Below are 22195 nucleotides of genomic sequence, written 5' to 3'. Positions count from 1 at the left end.
GTTTTTGGATTAGTCTAGGAAAACCTGCATAGCTATTGTTGTTGACATTCCTGGGGATTAAAATTTGGAGCATTCCTAGTCATTTCCTTTTTAATTCTTTGCTTATTTGGAAGAGTACACGCATTCTAAATTTAGCAGTGTAAAGGGTTTTGCAGTTTATATCATGTTTGTAAGAGAGATGGGAAAAGGTTTCTATGTATTTCTGTGTGTTTCTATGTATTTGCATCTGAAGCTGGAATCCTGGAAATTGTGTTAACAACAAAATAAGTCTAAATTAGAGGAAGAAATAAGTTGGGTTACTTTCTGCACTGCCTCAGGGAGATTGGTCTTTGGGCTAGGTGCTCTGCTTGAGACCATTCAGATCAGGAGTAGGTGTCTGCCTACTCTTAGCAGTGAAGATGATATACCAGTATGATGCTTGGTATTTTTTGAGGCTTTCTAGCATGTGTCTTCCCATTTGTGTGCTGCAGCCACCCTGTGAGGTGCTCCTACAGATGAACAGAGGTTCCAAGAAGTTAAGTGACTTGCCCAGGATCATAAACATAATGAGTTAGCAGCCAGAGAGCCAGAACCTCCAGGTCCAGGCCGTTTTCTTTATGTATTTCCCTGTACTTTTTTATGTATTTCCCTGTACTTTACTGCCCCCTACTGTTCACATTTGAGTATTCATAGGTGCTACTGACTGACCTGGAGACATGCAAAGGCGAAGGATAAAATAGGAAAGAAAAAAGCTACAGAACTTGGAAAGAGACAACAGAAATAAGAAAAGGATGTTTATATGATAGAGATAGGAGTGCCAATAGCATTTCCTATTATTGGCACAGAGATGACGGGACCAAGTGGATAAAACTGATCTTTTGGGTTATGGATTTGAGTCATTGGTCCCAGCAGGACTGCTTGTCTCTCTGAACAATTTGAATACACACAAACCTTAAAACAGTACAAAAAGGAAGGAGGAACAAGCTATAACAACACAAAAACAGAATTGTAGAGGCTTTGTGTTTCCAACTCTACCATTTGCTGTATTGTGTCCTTGAGCAAGTAACTTAACTAATCCTTTGCTTTCTTATTTGTAAAATTGGGACGGTATTGTTATCTTTATCATTTGGCTGAGTGAAGATCAATTGAGGGTGGCGTACCTGACAAGTAGTTTGTGAACTCTGCAGCTCTTAAGTTGGCATCGCAACATTCTTCAGAACACACTTCTCACCTCTCCTGGGCACACACAAATACCGGATCCTGCCAGAAGCAGGAAGAGGTGGTTCTCAGGATTTCTAAATCTGAGAAGGGATCTGGTAGGCAAAATGCCTCTTTGTTTTAGGATACAATTTAATTCAGGCTCCTGGCACTATTTCTGTCTACAGCTCCTGTCAGAATTCTCTTTCAGGCTCAGAGCCTGAAAAACCAGTAACTCACCATTCTTCCTGAAAGAATTTATTTACTCTGATTAGGTTGGAGAGTCAGAGAGATTAACAAATATTCCTTTGGGGCAGAGGGGGCCGGCCTAGCTTGCTCCTGGTGGATACCAGGCAGGGGAGCTCTGTGCTCCTCAGGGAGGCTGACCAGGTGAGGGAGCTGTGTAACAGCTGTGCTGAAGGGCAAGCTTCTCAAGCCCCCACACTGAGCTACCCCTGTCAGTCAGTGAGGGACAACACTATTTCTGTCATGGAAGGATTCAGTGAAAGAAAACACTTAACAGTTTAGAATTGGCTTCCAAATGTTACCTGATTCTTTTTTTGTAAAGGGCCAGGTAATATTTTTAGCTTGCAAGTCATACAGTTCATGTTGTAACTCTTCAACTCTACTGTTGTAGCGTGAGAGCAGCCTTCAGCAGTGTCAGTGAATGAGGGTGAAGTCTTCCAACAGAACTTAATTTAGGAGAACAGGCTGCAGGCCCGATTCCAGCCCATCAGCTCTCCTTCCCAGACCCTTGCTTTAGAATCCTCCACTGAAATATTTTATTTTTTCCTCTGTCATACAAAATAGAGTTTTATTGCTGTCATATGCGGGGATAGTTTAAGTTGAACATTAATGAACAAATGATGAAGAAAGTTATGTGAAGTAAGATGTTTACATATCATTTTCTCTTCCGCAGAAACAGATCTTAAAGTGTTCTGTTCATGCCTTCCTATCAATTTCATTATGCTTATACCAGTTGCTATGCCTTCAGTTTTTTTCCAGTTATAACTGTACTATGCTCTGGCCCTTGTTTAAAAGATTATGTTGTAGTAGATAGCAAACAGAAACATGTTTTTGGTTTTGAAGGAAAAGTATTTCTGCTGCCAATTTAAAAATGTGTCCTTGTGAACAGATCTTTAGGGAGAATAATGTGCAGCTAGTTCCAACCCTTAGTCTTGGGAAGCATGGTTCTTCCAGTAGGGAGTATGAAAAACAGCTTCATACTTAGCTTCTTAGAGCTGGAAACTGACATACCCTCAAACATTGAATTTGACAGTGATCAGGGTTGGGGAAAGGGGTCTCCAGTCAGGCTGCATTATTCATTCTTATAGTGGTAGGTACTGTGTAATAACCTGCTAGTAAGTTTGACTAGCTGGTATCCAGTTATATAAGGGTTTTAAGTAGTAAGGTTTCTGGTACTAAACTTGTTGCTTTCTTGCGTGATTTAATAGAAACCTTAGATGAGCTTAAAGACTGTTGACCCCTCTTTTCTCCCTAATCACCATGCCTTCTTTTGTATTCACCCATTTATTGCATCCTTAAGTGGTCAGGTGAAGGTCTTTCATATCAGACCACCTCTTTGGCTTATATGTTGAGTATACGTTGCTCCTGGAGTGGCTTAGTGGAATGACTGGCCCAAGGCTACCAGTTAGTAGGCAGCAGGCCAGTTCACAAACACAGGTCTTTCAGTGTCCAGAGTAGTGCTATTTTTCTCCTGAAATTGCTGATTCGAGATTGGTTTTATTGTAGAGAATGTAGGCCTCCTTAAGACTTTAAATGCTCTTTAGCATGATTGATAATGGTGTATGTCCTTAGGTCCATCTGTACAAACATTAGAACTAAATTGTCTGTTGGTGGAGTTGTTTTGTTTCCAAAGTCTTAGTTCTTAAATTTTATTTACACTTTTCTTTGTAGTGTGGAAGAATATCTAAAGTAGCTAGTGCACATAACTTAAATCCTATCCCCTTCTTATCCATCTAGTTGTTAATCGTGTTAATATTCTTTCTCTGTATCTCTTACTTTCCATTTGAAATATAACATCCCAACAGTTTGGGCTAATTCAAATAAGCCTGGAACTAACTTCAATAAATATTTGAACAGTACTGGAACATAATAAAATGGATGTGAAAGTGCTGCCAGTTGGGCAAAATAAAAAGCATGTCATCTAATGACAGAGGAGGACATGATCAAAATGCAGGTCACAAAGGGAGTGAAGAAGATCAGTACTTTGAACATAGGGAGATACCCAGGAATGATTGGGGTTGTCTGTGGCCTAAAGGCTGCAAGTTGGATTCTGCGGGGGGTGGCCACTAAAGGGAAACATGGTACCAGTGTTTAGCTTTTTCAGTCGAAACTGGGCTAGGATATATTTGCTTGCATTTGACAAAGAGAGTGTTGTTTTTAGGTGAAACCTGACTGCTTGGAGTGGGTCATCTCTAGTACTTTAATAGGAAGCAGTGTTGGTCAAGGATTGGGTTTCATTTCAGGGAAGCTTTCTTCGATCTTTTTTCCTTGAACAGTTCTTATGTTAGGGTTTTAGGTATTCTCTCTCAACAATCATGTATTTGGTTTTAGTTATTTCAAAGACTGTATATTGGGTTTAGGCATATTATAAAGGACTTTTATAGGAAAATGAGGTATATGCCAAGAAAAGAGAGCTAAAGTCTAAAGATAGAGAGTTTTAGAAACCAGGGAATATTGCAGTAAAACCTTATTTTTTTTGTATTTTATGAGGTTGATCACTTTGATAGATCCTCTTTCATCCTGATTGTATCACTGAAGGAGGGTTTGGTGAGCCATGGTACCTGGTCAAGAGCAAAGCTTGAAGATTTCCAAGATCTTAAAAAGAGGAGTACTCCGCTTCTGAGATGTTTTGAAAACTGTTAGGTCTTTTTCTTTCTTCATCAGTGATAAAGAGTAGCTGGATATTAGAGTGACAGCTAGATTTTTCCATTCTTAAATGATCGAATTGAATCATCTTATCTCCTCAATGATTTTCTCCTCATCTTCCTGCTAATGAATGGCCAAACAGAGGTGTTTGCCCTCCTTCTACTTACCTATAGTTATTAATTTTTCAAACTTTACTAATCTGTCCTGATCACCTTTCTGAGAATATGCTATCTTTCAAAAGTTTTATACTCAGGAGTGGTATGCACCCATGTTTCCAGGCTTCCAGTATGCCTTGCAACTTGAGGGTATGTGCATGCGCGCATGCCCGTGTGTGTGTGTGTGTGTGTGTGTGTGTGTGTGTGTGTGTGTGTGTGTGTGTGTGTATTGGGGTAGGTTGGGGGGTTAGTGGCATTGTGGCCTTCCTGTCTTGTCCTTTTATCTTAAATTCACTTCAGTAGGTCAGTTTCACGTAGATTTCTGTTTGTTGTCCTTCTTATTTTGTTTTCTAAAAATTTATTTGACAGAGATTACAAGTAGGCAGAGAGGCAGGCACAGAAAGAGGGGGAAGCAGGCTCTCCACCAAGCAGAGAGCCCAATGCGGGGTTCGATCCCAAGACCTTGAGATCATGACCTGAGCCGAAGGCAGAGCTTAACCCACTGAGCCACCCAGGTGCCCCTGTCCTTCTTATTTTAAAGCCCCAGAGAGAACCTCATTTATTCTGAGCTTCCCAGAATAGCCTGTATAACCACTTCCTTTGGTTGTTCAGGCAATCCCATTAAGTCTGTGCCAGCCTTTCTAAGAGACCTCTTTTTCTCAGAAAGGCCATATCCAGCAACTCTCTTGCTCGTTCATTCACGAGTAATCAGTCATAATGTGTGCTAGATGCTGTGAGAAATCCAGAGATGAATCATACTCAGGTCCTACCCACAAGGAGCTTATAAACCAGAAGGAGAAATATGATAAGACATGCACATAAATAATAATCATACAAGATAATGTGGTGAGGGCAGAACAGATCAAGGGCTCTGAAGGTTCATAGGAAGGAGTGATCATGTTTGGATGGGGATGTTTAGAAAAGACTTTTAGAAGGATGGCAGTTGAGTTGAGCATTGGAGAAACAGCCTTTTTGTGATGGACTTTGATTCTTCCCTTCTGGTTTTGGAAAGCAAACTTTTTAAAAGCAGATAAATTAATAAATATTGGGAGTTGAGATTATTTCTGGCAATAATCATTCGATACTTCATCTGATCCTTACATCTTTATTAAAGAGTTAAACAGACATCTTATTGAAGTATTATGAAGTAATTAATGAACATGAATGATAAATCTAATATTAATAATGAATGAAATGTGGGAAATTCTATGCTGCGTGTTTCTTTTTTTAAAGATTTGCTTATTTAGAGAGAGAGCACAAGCAGAGATGGAGGGGAGAGGGAGAGGGAGGAAGAATCTCAAGCAAACTCTAATGAGCACAGAGGCTGACACAGAGCTCTGTCTCACAATCCTGAGATCACAGCCTGAGCTGAAACCAAGTGTCAGATGCTTAACCGACTGTGCCACTCAGGCGCCCCAAAAGTCACCTGTTTTTGTCGTCATCATTGTGTTTGTTTAAAGTAGGCTCCTTGCCCAGTGCGGGGCTTGAACCTAGAATCTTGAGATCAAGACCTGAGCTGAAATCAAGAGTAGGATGCTTAACTGACTAAGCCATCCAGGTGCTCCTCTGCTGCATGTTTCCTGAGTGATCTAAAGCAATGAGCTTGGTCTTAAGGCAGTTTTGTTGTCAACTGTATATAAAGAGTTTTGTCCTGTGGTAGAGATAGCGATTTAACATGGAGTGAAAAGGATCCTGGAATGAAAAGGATCCTGGAGGTGCCTGACTGGTTCATTTGGTTGAGCATCTGACTTTGGCTCAGGTCATGATCTTAGGGTCCTGGGATGGAGCGCCAGTGTTGAGCCCTGGGCTTGTCCTGGAGTCTACTTTTCCCTCTCCCTCAGCCCCTCCCCCTACTCATGCTTGTGAATGTGCACTCTCCTCCCCCCCCACACAAAAAAAGGGATCCAGAAATATTAGTCTTTCTTACTTTTAAATACATACCTTCTCGTTACCCTAGAAAATGGATCTGGCACATTTTCCACAGGCTGTAGATGTTATGAATAGGCTGTTTCTGTAGCAAAATCAACTTAGTTATAATTAATGTATTTAATTACTAAAGTAAGTGGTAAGATTAACTAAGGTTGGTTTATATTTTTTTGCTTGTTGGGTTGTTTAGTGAGCAAAATTTGTTTGCAGATTAGGTTTTGTTATTTAAATCCTGTGCCCCAGAAAATATTGAGAACACCAATTGGTTTTTATAAAATCTTTTGCTTGAGATTTAGTCTGATTTTTAAAAGCCCCATGTAATGACTGAATCTGCTTTGAGGAAAAAAAAATTTTTTTAAAGATGTATTTATTTTAGAGAGAGAAAGCTGGGTGAGGGGCAGAGGGAGAAGGAGAGAGAGAATCCACAAGCAGACTCCCCACTAAGTGCAGAGCCCAAAGCAGGGCTCAGTCCCACAACCATGAGATCATAACATAAGCTACCTAGATGCCCCAAGGAAAACCTTTTGAATAAAAGTAGTCAACCTTTTCTGGAATTTATAGTAACAATTTACATTCTTTCAAGAGGTATTAAAAGAATTACCTACTAATCATCTCTACGCAAAGATGCTGGAAATCATGTTCCTTGTGAGAAGATCCTCTGTTTCTGATGAGGATAGCTTTGTTTTTGAAGTCAGGAATTTATAAAAAGAGGTTTCTGTATGGAAAAATCATAAGGGCTGTAACTCTAAATCCAGAGCTCAAATGGAACTTAGCAAATAAATATAACTTAATATAAAGAAGAACCGTCAGAGCTGTCCAAAGATGGAAAAGAGCACCTTACCAGTAAGCCAGTTTCCCAGAACTGAGGAGGGAGATGCTCTCATATTGAAGCTGAATGACCACTTGGGATGGGATTGTGGGGGTTCACAGAGGTTGGAATAGAGCTGTGAGCATATTTTTAGAGGGGTGAGCCTCCGTGGCTCTTGACGTCTTTTTTTTAAGTCCTAAACTTTAATGATGTAATAAAATATAAAGGACATTATTATTGACTTGTATATTTTGCTATTATCTATTTGTGATTTTCTAACGCAAATGGGCCTCTGAAGTTAGAAATTTAAACTTTAATACATTTCTCAGTTCCAGAAAGAAAGACTTGCTAACTTCTCTTTTGTACCTAACCCTCATTCCAACAGTGTGTAGCTCTGCACCAGCCAGATTGATTCATGATCTAATGGCTGCACAGACGTTTGGGAACTGATCACACCAGCACAGCCTTCGTTGGGATAGCTCAAAATTTAAAGAGCAGACTGTCCACGGATAAAATTTAAAGGAGCTTCTTGAATTGTGTGCCTTCGTAATGTTTGTGGGAACAGATTAGAGGACAACCAAAGCTTGCTACCAGCTTTCTAAATCTCATTCAGACTGAACCTGTCCATTATTAGCAAGCATACAAAGATCCCACACTGGCCGTGGCGCCGTGTGCATCTTCCTCCCTTGACTGTAGCAGCTCATGTGGCAAATTTTGCTAAGATTAGGCCTGTCCTTATAGTAAAAGGTTAAATTCTTTTTTTAAGTTTTTGATATATTTTTTTTTATTTCTAGAAAAAGTGTTTTCTTTTGCTCCATTTTAAAAGGTTAGAGTCTAGGGGAACCTGGGTGGCTCAGTCGGTTAAGCATCTGCCTTCAACTTAGATCATGTATGATCCCTGAGTCCTGAGATGGAGCCCTGCATGGGCTCCCTGCTCAGTGGAAAGTCTGCTTTTCCCTCTGCCCCTCACCCAGCTTATGTTCTTTCTCTCAAATAAATAGATAAAATATTTTTTTAAAATAAAAAAAAATAAATAAAAGGTCAGAGTCTCTTTTCGTTGTCATCAGTACCTTGTGAGTATTAAAAATAAACTTCTTTAGATTACTTTGATTTTAGATTTCAAAGATTACTTTGTTCTCAGTGTGTCTAAGAGAATAGTGTATAGGCCCTGTGCATATGGTGATGAATGAAAATGTCATGGGAGCTGAGAGGACCATACTTGGTTATTGAGGACTAAAGATTTTATCTAGTCATTTCTACTGTGCTTCAACATTCTTCACTTTAATTCCCTCCAGAAACTCCAAGATCATATTGCTTCCTAGTACTTAAGAGTTCCTGTTGATGTATAGAGCTGCTTGTTGGCCTCTAGCACCAGAAATTGGCTCCAAATATTTTCCCATTACATCATCACCCACTAATGTTATTACACCAGGGTGAAATCTGCTTTGAAGATTGTACTCTTGTTTTCCTTCCATCTCTTTCCTCTCCTCATTTCCTTTAGAAGGAAAAAGAAAAAAAAAAAATTAGAACCCTCTTGGACAGTCCCAGGCAAACATTTAAGAGGAAATCAAGCATTTTCAGGCTAAACCTAGATTTATCAGTCTTCATTCCACTCTGCTGACGGAGAGTGATCTGCCCAGCATGGGGTCTGGAAAGGAACACATTTAGTCATGTGACACCTGACTTTGGTGCTTTTCTCTCAGCCCTTCAGAATTGGTTCTTAATGATTTACATAGCTCTCTTCCAGCTTCTTGTCACTAGCAAGTTAAACCTTTTTATTTTTATTTATTTATTTATTTACCTTATTTATTTATTTATTTAGGATTTTATGTGTTTATTTATTTGACAGACAGAAATCACAAGTAGGCAGAGAGGCAAGCAGAGAGAGAGGGGGAAGCAGGCTCTCTGCTCAGCAGAGATGCGGGGCTTGATCCCAGGACCCTGGGATCATGACCTGAGCTGAAGGCAGAGACTTTAGCCCACTGAGCCACCCAGGTGCCCCTGTTACCTTTTTAAATAATTTTCCAGAATAGAAATTCTTAGGATATCACTAAGTTTCTTATTCTTTGTGTTTAATTAAACTGTTTTCTTCCATTTAAGTATTTGTCGGATAAGCATTTTAGCCATCTGGAGTTTTTACTTTCCCCCTATAAATCTTATAAAACTATAATATTATCTTCAGTTAAAACTGGTACAGGGATCCTTATTCATCTTCCCCAGTATTTTTTCAACCACCTTTAAAGCTTCCTGTTGATGGTATGCTTTGGCTTTGTTCCTGATAGAAAAGGTCAGGTAAGGAAAGAATTGGGAAGTAGTTTCAGTTCAGAGACTTGGTGCTACCCACTCAGTTATTGGCCAAAGCTTCAGTGCTTCTGTGCACTCTGAGGCAGATTAGCTTGAGATGGAAGAAATAATAATCCCCAGTAGCCTCAAAGAAATGGGACCATAGTATCTAAAACAAAAGAGTAAAATGGGCTCCTTTAGGACTTGGGTTTACATTTCTCTACAGTATTAGTCATTGGGACCCTTAAGTTACGGCCTGGAGTGTTAGAAACCATGGTGAACTTGAAAAAAAACATTGGAGGGAATGGCATTGAAAATTGTGGACCATATAGAGCACCAACCAAGTACCCTTTTTGTCTCCTCCTAAGACAAGACATTAAAAGGTCTTGATTCACATTAAGATTTCAGTTTAAATTTCTAGTAATTTTAGGTTTTCTAGTTAGAGTTCCTTGATAGTCTCTGTGGTAGTAAAAGTTGGATAGAATGGGAAACTTTTTCCATATGTTTTTGCTAACATTTAAGTCTGTGTTAAAAAACCTCTTCAGCACAATTATATACCTTCTCAGATTGAAAAATTAAATGAATTAGTGAAAACAGCCATAAGGAAGGATATAAATAACCTGGACAGAAAGTCTGTCTTTATTACTTCTAATTTATCTCATGTGTGTGTTTGTTTTCAGTTGTCAAAATGTCCACAGAAGGAGGATTTGGTGGTACTAGCAGCAGTGATGCCCAGCAAAGCCTACAGTCCTTCTGGCCTCGTGTCATGGAAGAAATCCGGAATTTGACAGTGGTAAGAAAGAATGAGAAACTTGTAGAGTGTAAAAAGCTGTGAAATGCATAACCCAGTACTTAGAGTAAAACATTTTCAATCTCAAGCACATAAGTACAGTTCATTCCTGACCTCTGGGTGAGAACATGAAAATATAATTTACCTTAGGTGAGGTGACTACAAGGATTTTTTTTATATCTTAGTGGCTTTCCTTAGGCATGTGGGTGGATAGTGGATGCTTTGACTCAGAGGTAGTAGCTTACTGTGAGGCATATCTTTTAGAGATGCAGAAAAGCAGAGCTCTCACCTTCCTTAAACTGCTGTAGCTCATTTCTCAGTCCTAACTCAGTGGCTCTGCCAAATTTCTAGACTCTGGTAAACACTGTTGGACAGTTTATTCAACAACAAATCTATTGCAAGCAGGCACTCTTTCTAGGTGTTAAAGGATACCCGTAGATGACGGTTTCTCAACAGTAGCTTTATTGGCATTTTAGGCTGGATAATTCTTTGTTGTGAGGCTCTGTCCTGTGCACTGTAGGATGTTTAGCAGCATCTCTGGCCTCTACTCATTAGATGCTAGTAGCAATCCTCCTCCAGTTGTGACAACCAAAAATACCTCCGGACATTGCAGATGTCTCCTGGGGGCTAAAATCTTCTCATTGAGAGCCACTGACTTAGAAGAATCAAATATTACCCTGGCCCTTGCAGAGCTTGCAGTCTGGTAATTACAATCAGAGTCATTCAGTGAATATTTATTAAATACTGACTGAGTCAGGCACAGTGATGAGTCTGAAGCATTAAAAAGTCAAAGTGCTCTGGGATTACAGAACTCCCTGGCTGAGTTAGGGAGGCTTTAAGTAAAGGGACATTTTTCTAGATCTTGAACTAGAGAAGCATTCACCAGACGGAAGGATAGGCAAGTATATCTTTGGCAGAGAGTATGACATTCATTAAAGGCCTGGAGGCCCAGAGGGGAGGGTCTTACGTTTTGAGGACCAGCAGGAAGTTCAGAGTAGCTGGGGGTTACTATGTGGGTAGAACAGTGAGGGTAGGAGTAGAGTGGTATGGCAGTGGTAGCAGGAGGTGATGCATTAAAATTAGAATATTTTCAAAGTATAATGTTATTTCCTTAATGAAGAATGTTTCATTTGGTGTCATGCTAGCAAATACCAAAGGATCTGTCTGTTTTAGGTGTGTCATTCCTGCCCTGAAGGCATTAGGCATCCTGGTAGAGCAGACACTGGACTCCTTAACGTAGCACTAACGTTGCACTTTCTTAAAGCTAGTGGCCTTTAAACCTCAGACATAGGAGGTCAGTTTGTTTACTCAACAAATACTTACTATCCACCTGCTGTGGCTGTGCTGGATACTGTGGATCCAGTAGCAAGCTGTACGAACAAGATCATTGCACTCGAAGAACATGCATTCCTGTGGGGGAGATAAACTAGAAACAAGTAATGAGTAAATAAAATAAAACGACTTCTCATTATGGTAAATGCCCCTAGTGACCGCAGGGATTTAAAAAAAAACAGATTCATATTTTGATGTACTTGTGGGTCATGTTTGTTTATATGGGGTATTTTCAGCAACGGAACTTGGCTTGGCGTTTCTCACAGTGGCTTTTGTTCACAGATGAATTTCCACTGAGAAGTCATTGTTTCTGTAGTGTGAAGGTGGTGGTTCTCTATACTGCCTCAGACATAAGAGAGAGGAGCAAAAGAAATCATTAAGGGGTGCCTGGGTGGCTCAGTTGGTTAAGCAGCTGCCTTCGGCTCAGGTCATGATCCCAGCATCCTGGGATGGAGTCCCACATCTGGCTCGTTGCTCAGCGGGAAGCCCGCTTCTCCCTTTGCGTCTGCCTGCCACTCTGTCTGCCTGTGTTCTCTCTCTCTCTCTGACAAATAAATAAAATCTTTAAAAAAAAAATCATTAAGTAAAAAGTAGGGTATTTTGTTCATATTTTGAGTGGGTGATCTCACAGTTAAGCTGCTGAGGTTTTAGTATAGGAGTTGTACTGGTGTAAAGCTAGTGCCCTCCTGGGCTGTGGTGGGGTTAGTTAGGCCCGTGCCGCAGGTCTGCACTCCGGCTTGAGTGTAGAAGCAAAAATCCAGGATCAGGCAAGTGCCCAGATAAAGTCTTGGGGTTCCAGCTCAGCATTTAAGTTTTCTGTATTTTAAGCTTTGATTGGTAAAAAAACATATAACAAGTGCACCGTCTTAACAATTTTAATTAAAATGTACAGTTCAGTATTGTCAGGTATATTCACATTCTTGTGAAACCAGTCCTAGGACTTTTTCATCTTGCAGAACTGAAACACTATACCTCTGAAACAGCAAGTATCCTTTCTCCGTCTCCCCAGCCCTTGGTAACTACTTTCTGTTTCTGAATTTGGCCGCTCTGAGTACCTCACATAAGTGGAATCACACAATATTTGTCTTTTGTGATGGGCTTAATTTCACTTAACATAATGTCTTCAGGGTTCATCCATGTTGTAGCGTGTGGCAGGATTTCTCTCCCTTCTGAAGCTGGCTAGTATTCCCTGCCTGTGTGTGTGTGTACCACATTTGGTTTAGCCATTCATCTGTTACTGGGCATTTGGGTTGCTTCCCCCTCTTGACTGTAGTGAATGATGCCATTATACATGTGGGTATTCAGATATCTCTTTGACACTCTGGGCTCTGATTTTTATTCGACTTGGTTTAATGTTCAGGTCACCAAAAAACCAGACTGTGGTGTTAACCAACTTTTATTATTTAGATAGCTAGCTAGTCCACCAGATATTCCAAGTGGGTTGTTTTGAGGGATTCAGTTTTAGTTCACATTTTATGAATGAAGAGAAAGGCCCGCAAGGAGGACAATTGTCTTTAATGATTCTTCTGTTGATGACCATGGTTTTCTCCCTTTGACGAAGACTCCTAGACCACTACCATGGAGTGATGTAAGAACGTCAGATGCTTAGAACAAAGGTTGGCATGTAATAGGTGCACGATAAATATTTGAATGAGCCAGACTCCTCCATCTCAGCTTTAGTGTGAAGCAACATCAGTGGCAAATTTGAGTGAGAATGCTGTCTAGGAAAGTTGGGGTACTCTTTCCCTTTGTAACACTCTTGTTTTTCCCTCTGCCTGTGGCTTATAAAGGCCTCTGCTTCTCTGACTGCCCCTCGGCCTGTGTAACGTGGCCTGATATTTGAGCGTTTAGTCTGTGCCTTTCCAGAACTCAGCAGCACTTACAACCAGACTTCCTCAGATACGTCAGAACCTCTTAAGTTGACATCTCAAAATGTCTAACAGATTTTTTAAAAATTCACATGTTCAGGGACGCCTGGGTGGCTCAGTGGGTTAAAGCCTCTGCCTTCAGCTCAGGTCATGATCCCAGGGTGCTGGGATCGAGCCCCACATAGGGCTCTCTGCTCAGCGGGGAGCCTGCTCCCCCCTCTCTCTCTGCCTGCCTCTCTGCCTACTTGTGATCTCTGTCTGTCAAATAAATAAATAAAATATTTTTAAAAAAAATTCACATGTTCAGACTGTCAAAACATAAATAAAACTTCTGAGAATATCCATAAGGTGTTGTGGTCTCCCTAAGACTGGGACAAAGATTGTCCAAGAAACAAACTGAAGGTTGCTAGATGATCTGTCTCTTGATGTGTTGGGAACTCTGGCCTCAATCATTTGCAATCAGTTTGCAAAAGCAATTTATCTTTCATCTCCTCTTGGCCATTATGTTCTTCTCACTCTTAAAAGGCGTTGTAATTATCCATAAATCCAGGTGACGTTCAGCTGGGATTGAAGTTGGTTAAAAATCATACCAAAATGATGGTATACTAGGATGATTGTGCAAAATACTGTATTCCTGCTCAGCAGAGCTCTGGGAACAATAATTAACAGACTTCTTGGCATTGAGTTTAACTCCTCCGAAGACCTCTTTGAAAGCAGGGAAGAAAAAGCTAATTTTGTATTTTGAGGGGCAGGTGGGGAGGTGACAGTGCTGAGTCTTGAAAAAAATCTCATCTACCTCATATTCTCTCCATCCCTTTCAGCCCTCACTTAGCTGTAATTTGATGCATAGGCCACTTTCTTTTAATTGCCAGGTACATCTTTTCATTCTTCGGTGCCTTCAGATTGGACAAGGACATTTCTAACATTGCAGTCAAGCCAGATAACTATTTAAACAAGATCTTGGAGGTGAAAGTTGGTGGGCTTTGAGAAAAGAGGTCTTGTGCTGTTTGAACCCTTCCTGTAGAGCCATGCTGCTTAAAGTTTATTGTCTGCGTGAATCACACAGGGATCTTGTTAGAGTACAGATTCTGATTTAGTACGTTGGGAGTGGAACCTGAAATTCTGGATTTCTTTTTTTTTTTTTTAATATATTTTGTTTATTTGACAGAGAGAAATCATAACCAGGCAGAGAGGCAGGCAGAGAGAGAGGAGGAAGCAGGCTCCCTGCGGAGCATACAGCCCGATGTGGGGCTCGATCCCAGGACCCCGGGATCATGACGTGAGCAGAAGGCAGAGGCTTTAACCCACTGAGCCACCCAGGCGCCCCTGAAATTCTGGATTTCTTTTCAGTTTCCAGGTGATGGCATTGGTCTTCTAAGGAAGGACCTCACTTTGAGTAGTAAGGCTTTCACAGTCCTCACTGTAGGTCATAGTCATCAGGAGAGTTTTCAAAACACATGATGCCTGGACTCCACTCTCTAGAATTTCTGTTTCAGTTACTCTGGGTAGAGTGCAGTCCTCTTGCGTGTTAAAAGCCCCCCAGGTGTTTCTAACAGACAGCCAAGGTTGAGAGTCACTGCTTCGGAGAGGATCAGAATCTTGACTTCTCTGGAGTGCCTGACTGGGTAGGCCTGGAAAAGATTTCTCATCATTCTTTGAAACTCCGGATATTCTTTAGAGCAGCCTGAGACCCATTGACTTTTCCTTGGCTCCAGATTCTCATTGAGTGAATTCAGACTTCTTGAAACTCGCAGTTTCAGATGGCCGCATTTTTAATGTAGTTCTTTGGTTGCGGTCAGGAGCATGAGAATTTTCTGAGAGAAAATCTGTTCTTCCACCTTGCTGATACCACTCCCAAGGGTAGGGGAAAAAAGTATGTGTCAGTTGTTCTTCCACTTGGATCAGCATCAGAAGTTAAATGGTATTCACATCATTTGCATGGTTGCCAATGACAAGTGTCACTGAATTGAAAGGCAATTAAGTGGACCTCAACCTATGGCTGGTGAGAGCACTGCCCTCTCCAGTAAGCTTGCTGTAAACCCTTACACGTGACTGGAAAGCTCGGATGAGATTATAGAAGCCTGGGCTGTTGTCAGCGGTAATGAACCACGCATACATATCTAAAGATCCACTTTTCTCACGCTGCCCTTTGAGATCTCAGGGTTTAGGGATCGTGAGAAAGTTTCCTGAAAGAAAAGGTTTTTGAGGGGAGTCTTAGAGCAAGGTTTTGTTTTTTTTTCTTTTTTGTCTTTTTTTTTGGTAAAATTTCTGTCTCATTTTATAGGTCTGTGAGGTGGGACCTTTTATTGTTGCTTTTGATTGAAAAACAGTCTCATAGAAATTCTAAAAGTCATATTTTTCTCTTTCATGTTAGGGAAGGAGGTCTTCTTATCACCTTTGGGCTTTGGTTAAGAAATTTAGAGCTGGGGCGCCTGGGTGGCTCAGTGGGTTAAGTGTCTGCCTTTAGCTCAGGTCATGATCCCAGAGGCCCTGGGATCAAGCCCCAGATTAGGCTCCCCGCTCATCGGAAGTCTGCTGCTCCTTCTGACCTGCTCCCCTCTTGTGTTCTCCCTCAAATCAATAAAAAAAAAAATCTCAAAAATCTTAAAATATATTGTTGAAAAAGTTCTATGTATGATTGAAATCGTAATAGTATTTGTCATTCTGTGACTGACTTTTTTTTTTTTTTTAATATTTATTTGACAGAGAGAAATCACAACTAGGCAGAGAGGCAGGCAGAGAGAGAGGAGGAAGCATGCTCCCTGCGGAGCAGACAGCCCGATGTGGGGCTCGATCCCAGGACCCTGGGATCATGACCTGAGCCGAAGGCAGAGGTTTTAACCCACTGAGCCACCCAGGCGCCCCCTGTGACTGACTTATTAAAAAAAAAGAAAGGAAGAAATCTTAGAGCAGTCGTGTGGAAATACCTAAATAAGCAAGCTGGGTGAGCGTGCACGTGCAAGTGAATTATTAGGCCTTGTGGCCATAATCTTATACTGTGCGTATCATCCTGGGAGGTCTTCCAGAGGAATTATCCCCAGCATTCTCTTGGCATTTCTGTTTAGCATCATCGTTTTGTGTGATCTGCCACACAAGAAGGAAGACCAGTGATTGTTTTTGGTGGTTAAATGTTTTTTTAAATCCCTTTAGGGTCTGGCCCCAAACCAGCATTCTCTTTCCCGCTGCTTCTGTCTGTACTAAGATCATACATCTGAAACTTAAATGGCCATGTTTTTTGTGTTGCTGTCCTTCTGCTTCTGTCTGAATGACATTCTCCTACTTTTCCAACAAGCAAATTCTGTAACATCCCTTAGACACAGTTCAGATGTCAGCCCTTCTGCGGAGCATTTGCCAGTCCTCTCGTTCATTCCAGCCCCTCCCCTGCCCTCACCCCCAGCAGGTTATTTCCTTTCTTGTCCCTGTGGGATTTTACACCCCGACCCTACTATAGCATAGGGGGTTATAATATTTTTCTGTGGCAGTCTCTAACAAACTGTAACCTGTTCAAAGGTAAGAGTAGATTTGCATCTTTTACGTAGTAGTGGGTACCATACACTCACTCTAAGTTGAGTTGCATGAATGAGAAATGAGAACAGTAAATACATCCTGCTATTTTTTAAGGGCGAGATTTTAATAATTTGGACTTGTAAAGATCCTCCAGTCCAGGGTTAGTTCTAGTAGAGGCTTTATGGAAAATGTTTTACCTAAGCTGGGAAGGGAAAAGATAAAAAATTGGTGTTGGAGGTTTATAGAGTTGAGTGGTCCCAAGCTGCTTGTTGGTTTTATGAGGAGAAATCCAGTGTTTCAGTGTACATTCTATCATGATAAAGCTCTTCCTTCTGTAGTTATAAAAATGGATCCTGGGGAGGCTGGTGACCTTTTCCCAAAAGGCCCCACTGCCTTCCTTGGCATATAGTTGAGGGTTTCTGTTGTTGGTCTTGGAAAAGAAAGTTCACTTATGCATGATCAGTATACCAAATCTCAGCTAATAGCTGCTCCTTCCAATAATGTGATGGTGCAAATTCCCCAGTGAGCACCTTGGGCTTGGTGAGTCACATTTCAGACCACTTACAGAATCTGGCACTTGTCACCTGGACCCAAAAGAGGTTTCGCTGATTTTAGCCAATCTCTGCCTTTGCACCTTTCTCTTCACTGCAGCTTTGAAACCTAGAATTGATTTTTATTTCTAGAATTGCATCCATCACTGGGCATGTGTTTGAGTATCAGTAGTATCAGAATAAAAAAGGGCTTAAATCACAAATAATTGAAGTAGGGCCGGTCAAAAAGCCCTTTCCTAAATCCTATCTACATTAAAGTCATGTGGTTTCCTCCCAGTCCAGTCTTGTTGGTTAAAGGAAAAAGTGCTAGGGCTGTTCCTAAAAGGCAGCTAATAAATTCGCCCTTTTTTCCCCATACTCTTCCTCTCCTGCCCCCACCCCCAAGCAAACTTTGGAGACAAGGCCTTTGCTGCTGGGGTGGGAAAGGCCCTCCTCCCTGATTTCTGGTGTTAGCTTAGTATAAAGGTCAGAAGTAGCCAGTGCCAGCCAGTACTGGCTGAAGACAGCTGAGGGTCACTGTGGTCTGGTGCTGCACCTTGCCCTTGTAGTCCCAGAATAGAAGAAAGACCTGGCAACTTAAAAGAATGCCCCTGAGGCAAAAATCTCATTTTAACCTGCATATTGCAGACTGGTAAGCTTTGGGGGGGGGGGGGAGGTACAGAGGAAACGCTCATAATGCATCTCTATATTGTGCCAGCAAAGAATCTGTTACTGTTTGGGTCTACTTTTCATGAGGGTGCTGATAGATGGCATCATAAATTTATCCTGAAACCCTTTAATTGTTTGAAGCTCTACATGGGCTAAGAAGAATTTTGCTCCGGGACTTGGATTCTCTTCTTTTAATCTGTACCTCCTCTCCTAACCGTTTTTCCAAAAAAGGAGGAACTAGGCCAGTCACAGTGTTTCATGGTGCCTGTCGTGCCCTGCTGGTTGTCCCCACCATTTATGTGCCTTTTGTTACTTATTTCAGAAAGATTTCCGAGTACAGGAACTCCCACTGGCTCGTATTAAGAAGATTATGAAACTGGATGAAGATGTGAAGGTGAATTCATAATTCATTTTTATTATTCATATTGAAGCTATGATGGTGGGTAGATTGTCGCTCCTTTTTGTAGTGTTCAAAGTTTAATTAAACAGAATGAAAATATCGTTATTGTCTCTTGCTTGTTTTATTTGGTTCCTGTCTAAAATTGTTAAGTGAGCTGAAGTTGAACAGTTTTAATTATTATATAGTGCTTCTCTGGAAATTAGGGATATCCTGTTTTCCAGATGTTGATAATATGCTGAGGGTTTGCTTTTTGAGTCACTCATCTTTTCACTGTGCAGGGTGAACACAAATCGTCAAATCAGCAGGACAGTGCATCTTCTCAATTAGCATCTTATTGCTGTCTCTGCTTGTCAGTGTGAGCTCTAAGAAATGTTTAGGAATGATACTGCTCCTGTTCTAACTTTTCTGTGTGTGAGTTGTGTTATGTGACTTAATGCCTGTGAAGAGGTTTCCTTGTAAGTGGCTATTTTTGTATACCTAAGAGCCCACCTCCCATTTCAACTCCTGGAGAGAAAGTAACGCTCTCTCCTTATCACTCAAAACTAATAGTCCCCTGGGTTTGTATAGAAAGCTAAGCTAACCAGTTCACAGTAATTTCCCCTTTTATTAGCTCTCATTCCTTCTCATGGTAACCCTGTGAGATTTGGTAGGATAAGAATTATATAGTATATAAAGATATAGAAATAGACACAAAGAGGTTAAAAGTGACCCACCCAGAGTAAAAGAACCAAGATCCCAGTTCTTACCTCCTGCTTCCTTAACCATGGCTCTGTCCTGCACAGACCACCTCACCAAGGGTTCAAGGGTTTAAACAAGGAGTCTTGTTTGACCAAGAGCTTGAACTTCGAAGTCAGACATGACAAGGCAGCTTACATTACTTGAGCACTTACTAAATGCCAGGCCCTGAGCTGGGTTCTTTTACATGTATCACCTCGTTTGATTCCTGCAGCAACACAGGAAGGTTGTGGAAAGGTTGTCTTCTTTTTCAGTATGTGAAAAATGAAGCCCAGAAGGATGGGAAGCCTGAAATTTTATCTGAATCCATTGGCTCTCAAACTTATTATCTTTCCCCACATTGTCTCTCCTTAGATTAGAACCTAAACCCTGCCACTTACTGGCTCTGTGCCCATGGGCGAGTCACTTCTCTCCTAAACCCTAGTTTCTTTGAAAGTCTGTTACGAAAATAAGAAAGTGCATGGTAGGTCCTAGAAAAGTTAAGTATTCTTCCCTCTTCCTTTCTTCTACCAGCTGTCCGCTTCGTCCCTGCTTGTGGATTTATTTTACCTTAGAATTTCTTGAGGCTGTCACCTTCTCATTTTCCAGACCTTGCCGCATTGTCCATAGCAGAACATGAGGCAAGGGACAAAACTGGTTTGAATGACATGCTGGTGATTGACAGGGAGGGCCTACGTCTGTTGCAGATGATCAGTGCAGAAGCCCCTGTGCTCTTTGCCAAGGCAGCCCAGATTTTTATCACAGAGTTGACTCTTCGAGCCTGGATCCACACAGAGGATAACAAGCGCCGGACTCTACAGGTAACGTGGACGTCCATGGGGGAGCTGGGCAAGCAGCTGTCTGTGCCTTCACCTGCTTCCCTTGCATGGTCTTGGGCCAAAGCTTGTTCTTCCTTAGATTTCTGGCAAACTGATGTGTGAAATTGGCATCTTCCTCCATTGTTGTGAGGCCGACTTACCCTGTAGCCATAGTAGTATTTCCCCACTAAGGATCTTCATTGCCAGTTCTTGTGGTTTTCACAGCTCAGTGACTGAACTCTTGAATTGGTGAAGTCTCCCTATAAACAGACTAACAGGATACTGATCTATTTGGTCATTGGCTCTGGAGGCCTTTCTCTTAAAAGCCAGGCCCCAGTTCTTGGAGGAAAGGTTTCCCAGACATAGAGGAAGGGTGTGACAGAGGACACTGGCAGTCTTTCAGTAACAAAGCCAAGAAAGTAAATTGTTTTCTCCTTTGTTTCCCATTACTTCCAAATTGAAGATGCACGCGTATTTATTCTACAAATATTTATTGAACACCCACAGTGTGCCAAGAGCTGTTCTGGGCTTTGGGGATTAACACACAAAACAGACCCAAACCCCCACCCTTGGGAAACCTATATTCTAGTGCAGCTAAACATGGCGAACTTACGCGATGCTTCAAAGCAGCATGGATGCTAGCATTCTAGCATCTCTAGAGAGATCCAGTTAAAGTTACCTTCAAGGTCAGTTCAGATTAGGGGCGCCTGGGTGGCTCAGTCAGTTAAGCATCTGCCTTTGGCTCAGGTCATGATCCCAGGGTCCTGGGATCGAGCCCCACATTGGGCTCCCTGCTCAGCCGGGAGCCTGCTTCTCCCTCTCCCTTTGCCTGCCATTCCCTCTGCTTGTGCTTTCTCTGCTAAATAAAAATCAGTTAAGATTAAAAAGTAAAATAAGCAAAACACTTGGACAGGCCCTTCAAAAAAGGAGATATCCTGGGGCCCTCAGGTAAGACATCTGACTTCGGCTCGGGTCATGATCTCAGGGTCCTAGGCTCAAGCTCCACGTTGCGCTCCCTGCTCAGTGGGGAGTGGGGAGTCTGCCTGAGATTCTGTCTCCCTCTGCCTCTCCTAAGCCCTGCTCGCATGCGTGCTCTCTCTGTCTCTCAAATAAATACATAATCTTAAAAAAAAAAAAAAATCCAAATGACCAATAAGCATATGAATAGGTGTGCAACATCATTGTCCCTTGGGAAATAGAATTAAAAGGACAAGACATTGGTTTACACCCGCTGGAATGGGGCTGACAGTACCACGTGTTGGTGAGGAAGTGGAGTGACTAAAACTCCTATTGCTGGGCTGAATGTGAAGTGTATAATCACTCTGGGAAACTTTTTGGCACTGTGTAATAAGCTTAAACTTATCCCTGCTGTATGACACAGCCATCCCACCCCTGGATATATACCCATGGATATATATTTGATATATAGCCAAAGACTGGAAACAACTCAAGTATCCATCAAGATAGGGATATATAAACAAAAGGGATATGTTCATATAATGGGTTACTGCTCAACAGCAACAAAAACAATTGATCCATCCAGCCTGGGTGAATCTGAAAAAATTACGTTAAGCAAAAAAAAACCAGAGGAGAAAATCATATAGCACATGATACCTTGTACTGTCACCATCTATGGTGATAGAAATCAGAGTAGCAGTTCCCTCAGATTCAGGGGGAAGGCCATTGGTTGGAAGGGTTAGAGGACACTTTATAATCTTATCTAGGTGATAGCTACCTGGCTGCATGTATTTATTAAAATTCATCAAACCTGTGTCCTTAAGATTCCTGTGTTTTACTGAATATGAGTATTTAGGAAAATAGCACTAGCATTAAGAGAAGCAAAATGTTAAAAAGACCAATTTAAGTATATTTGTATTTCCCAAATACTGTAGAACACTTCGGTGTATGTTTGGAGGTGCTCATTATTTTGTTCCCCACCCTTGCTTCCCCACCCAGTTCCATCCATAGATGAGCTGTTTAGATAGCTTTGAGTAGGTGACATCATCAGTAATGTGATACTATATCATACTGATCTTAAATGAGACCTGGCAGCCTTAAGATGCTCCCTGCTTCGGTTGGAGGGTTTATTATCAAGCTGATGGTTGGCAAGAAGGGTGGACTGGAGTTTTGCATTTCAGTGGCTTGGGGCCATCACAGAGACAAGGAAAGGGAAAAACAGAAAATTTCCATCCCCTTTTCTTTTGTCTGGTGAGTCACCTCTTTTAAGATGTGATATATAGAGATTGCTAGGCATTTCTGCTATCATGTTGACTTTTTCCCCCAATATTTTATTATGGAAAACATTCAGATATAAGCACAGTTAATAG

General features: G+C 41.4%; 1 protein-coding gene across 3 annotated transcripts in view; it reads left to right on the top strand.

The window, feature by feature from the left end:
- The window catches only part of NFYC (nuclear transcription factor Y subunit gamma), a 70428-nt gene that overhangs the window by 29037 nt on the left and 19196 nt on the right, over positions 1-22195 (top strand). For all 3 annotated transcript variants that reach the window (XM_046010437.1, XM_046010436.1, XM_046010438.1), the window contains exons 2-4: positions 9921-10033; positions 18259-18330; positions 19758-19871. In XM_046010437.1, coding sequence (XP_045866393.1) covers positions 9929-10033; positions 18259-18330; positions 19758-19871 — 291 coding nt within the window. In that variant the 5' untranslated portion in view covers positions 9921-9928. The remainder of the gene's footprint in view (positions 1-9920; positions 10034-18258; positions 18331-19757; positions 19872-22195) is intronic.

Source organism: Meles meles, chromosome 1 (assembly GCF_922984935.1).
Source record: "Meles meles chromosome 1, mMelMel3.1 paternal haplotype, whole genome shotgun sequence".
Lineage (NCBI taxonomy): Eukaryota > Metazoa > Chordata > Mammalia > Carnivora > Mustelidae > Meles > Meles meles.
Note: the sequence above shows the minus strand (reverse complement) of the source record. Positions and strands in the feature narration are given on the sequence as shown.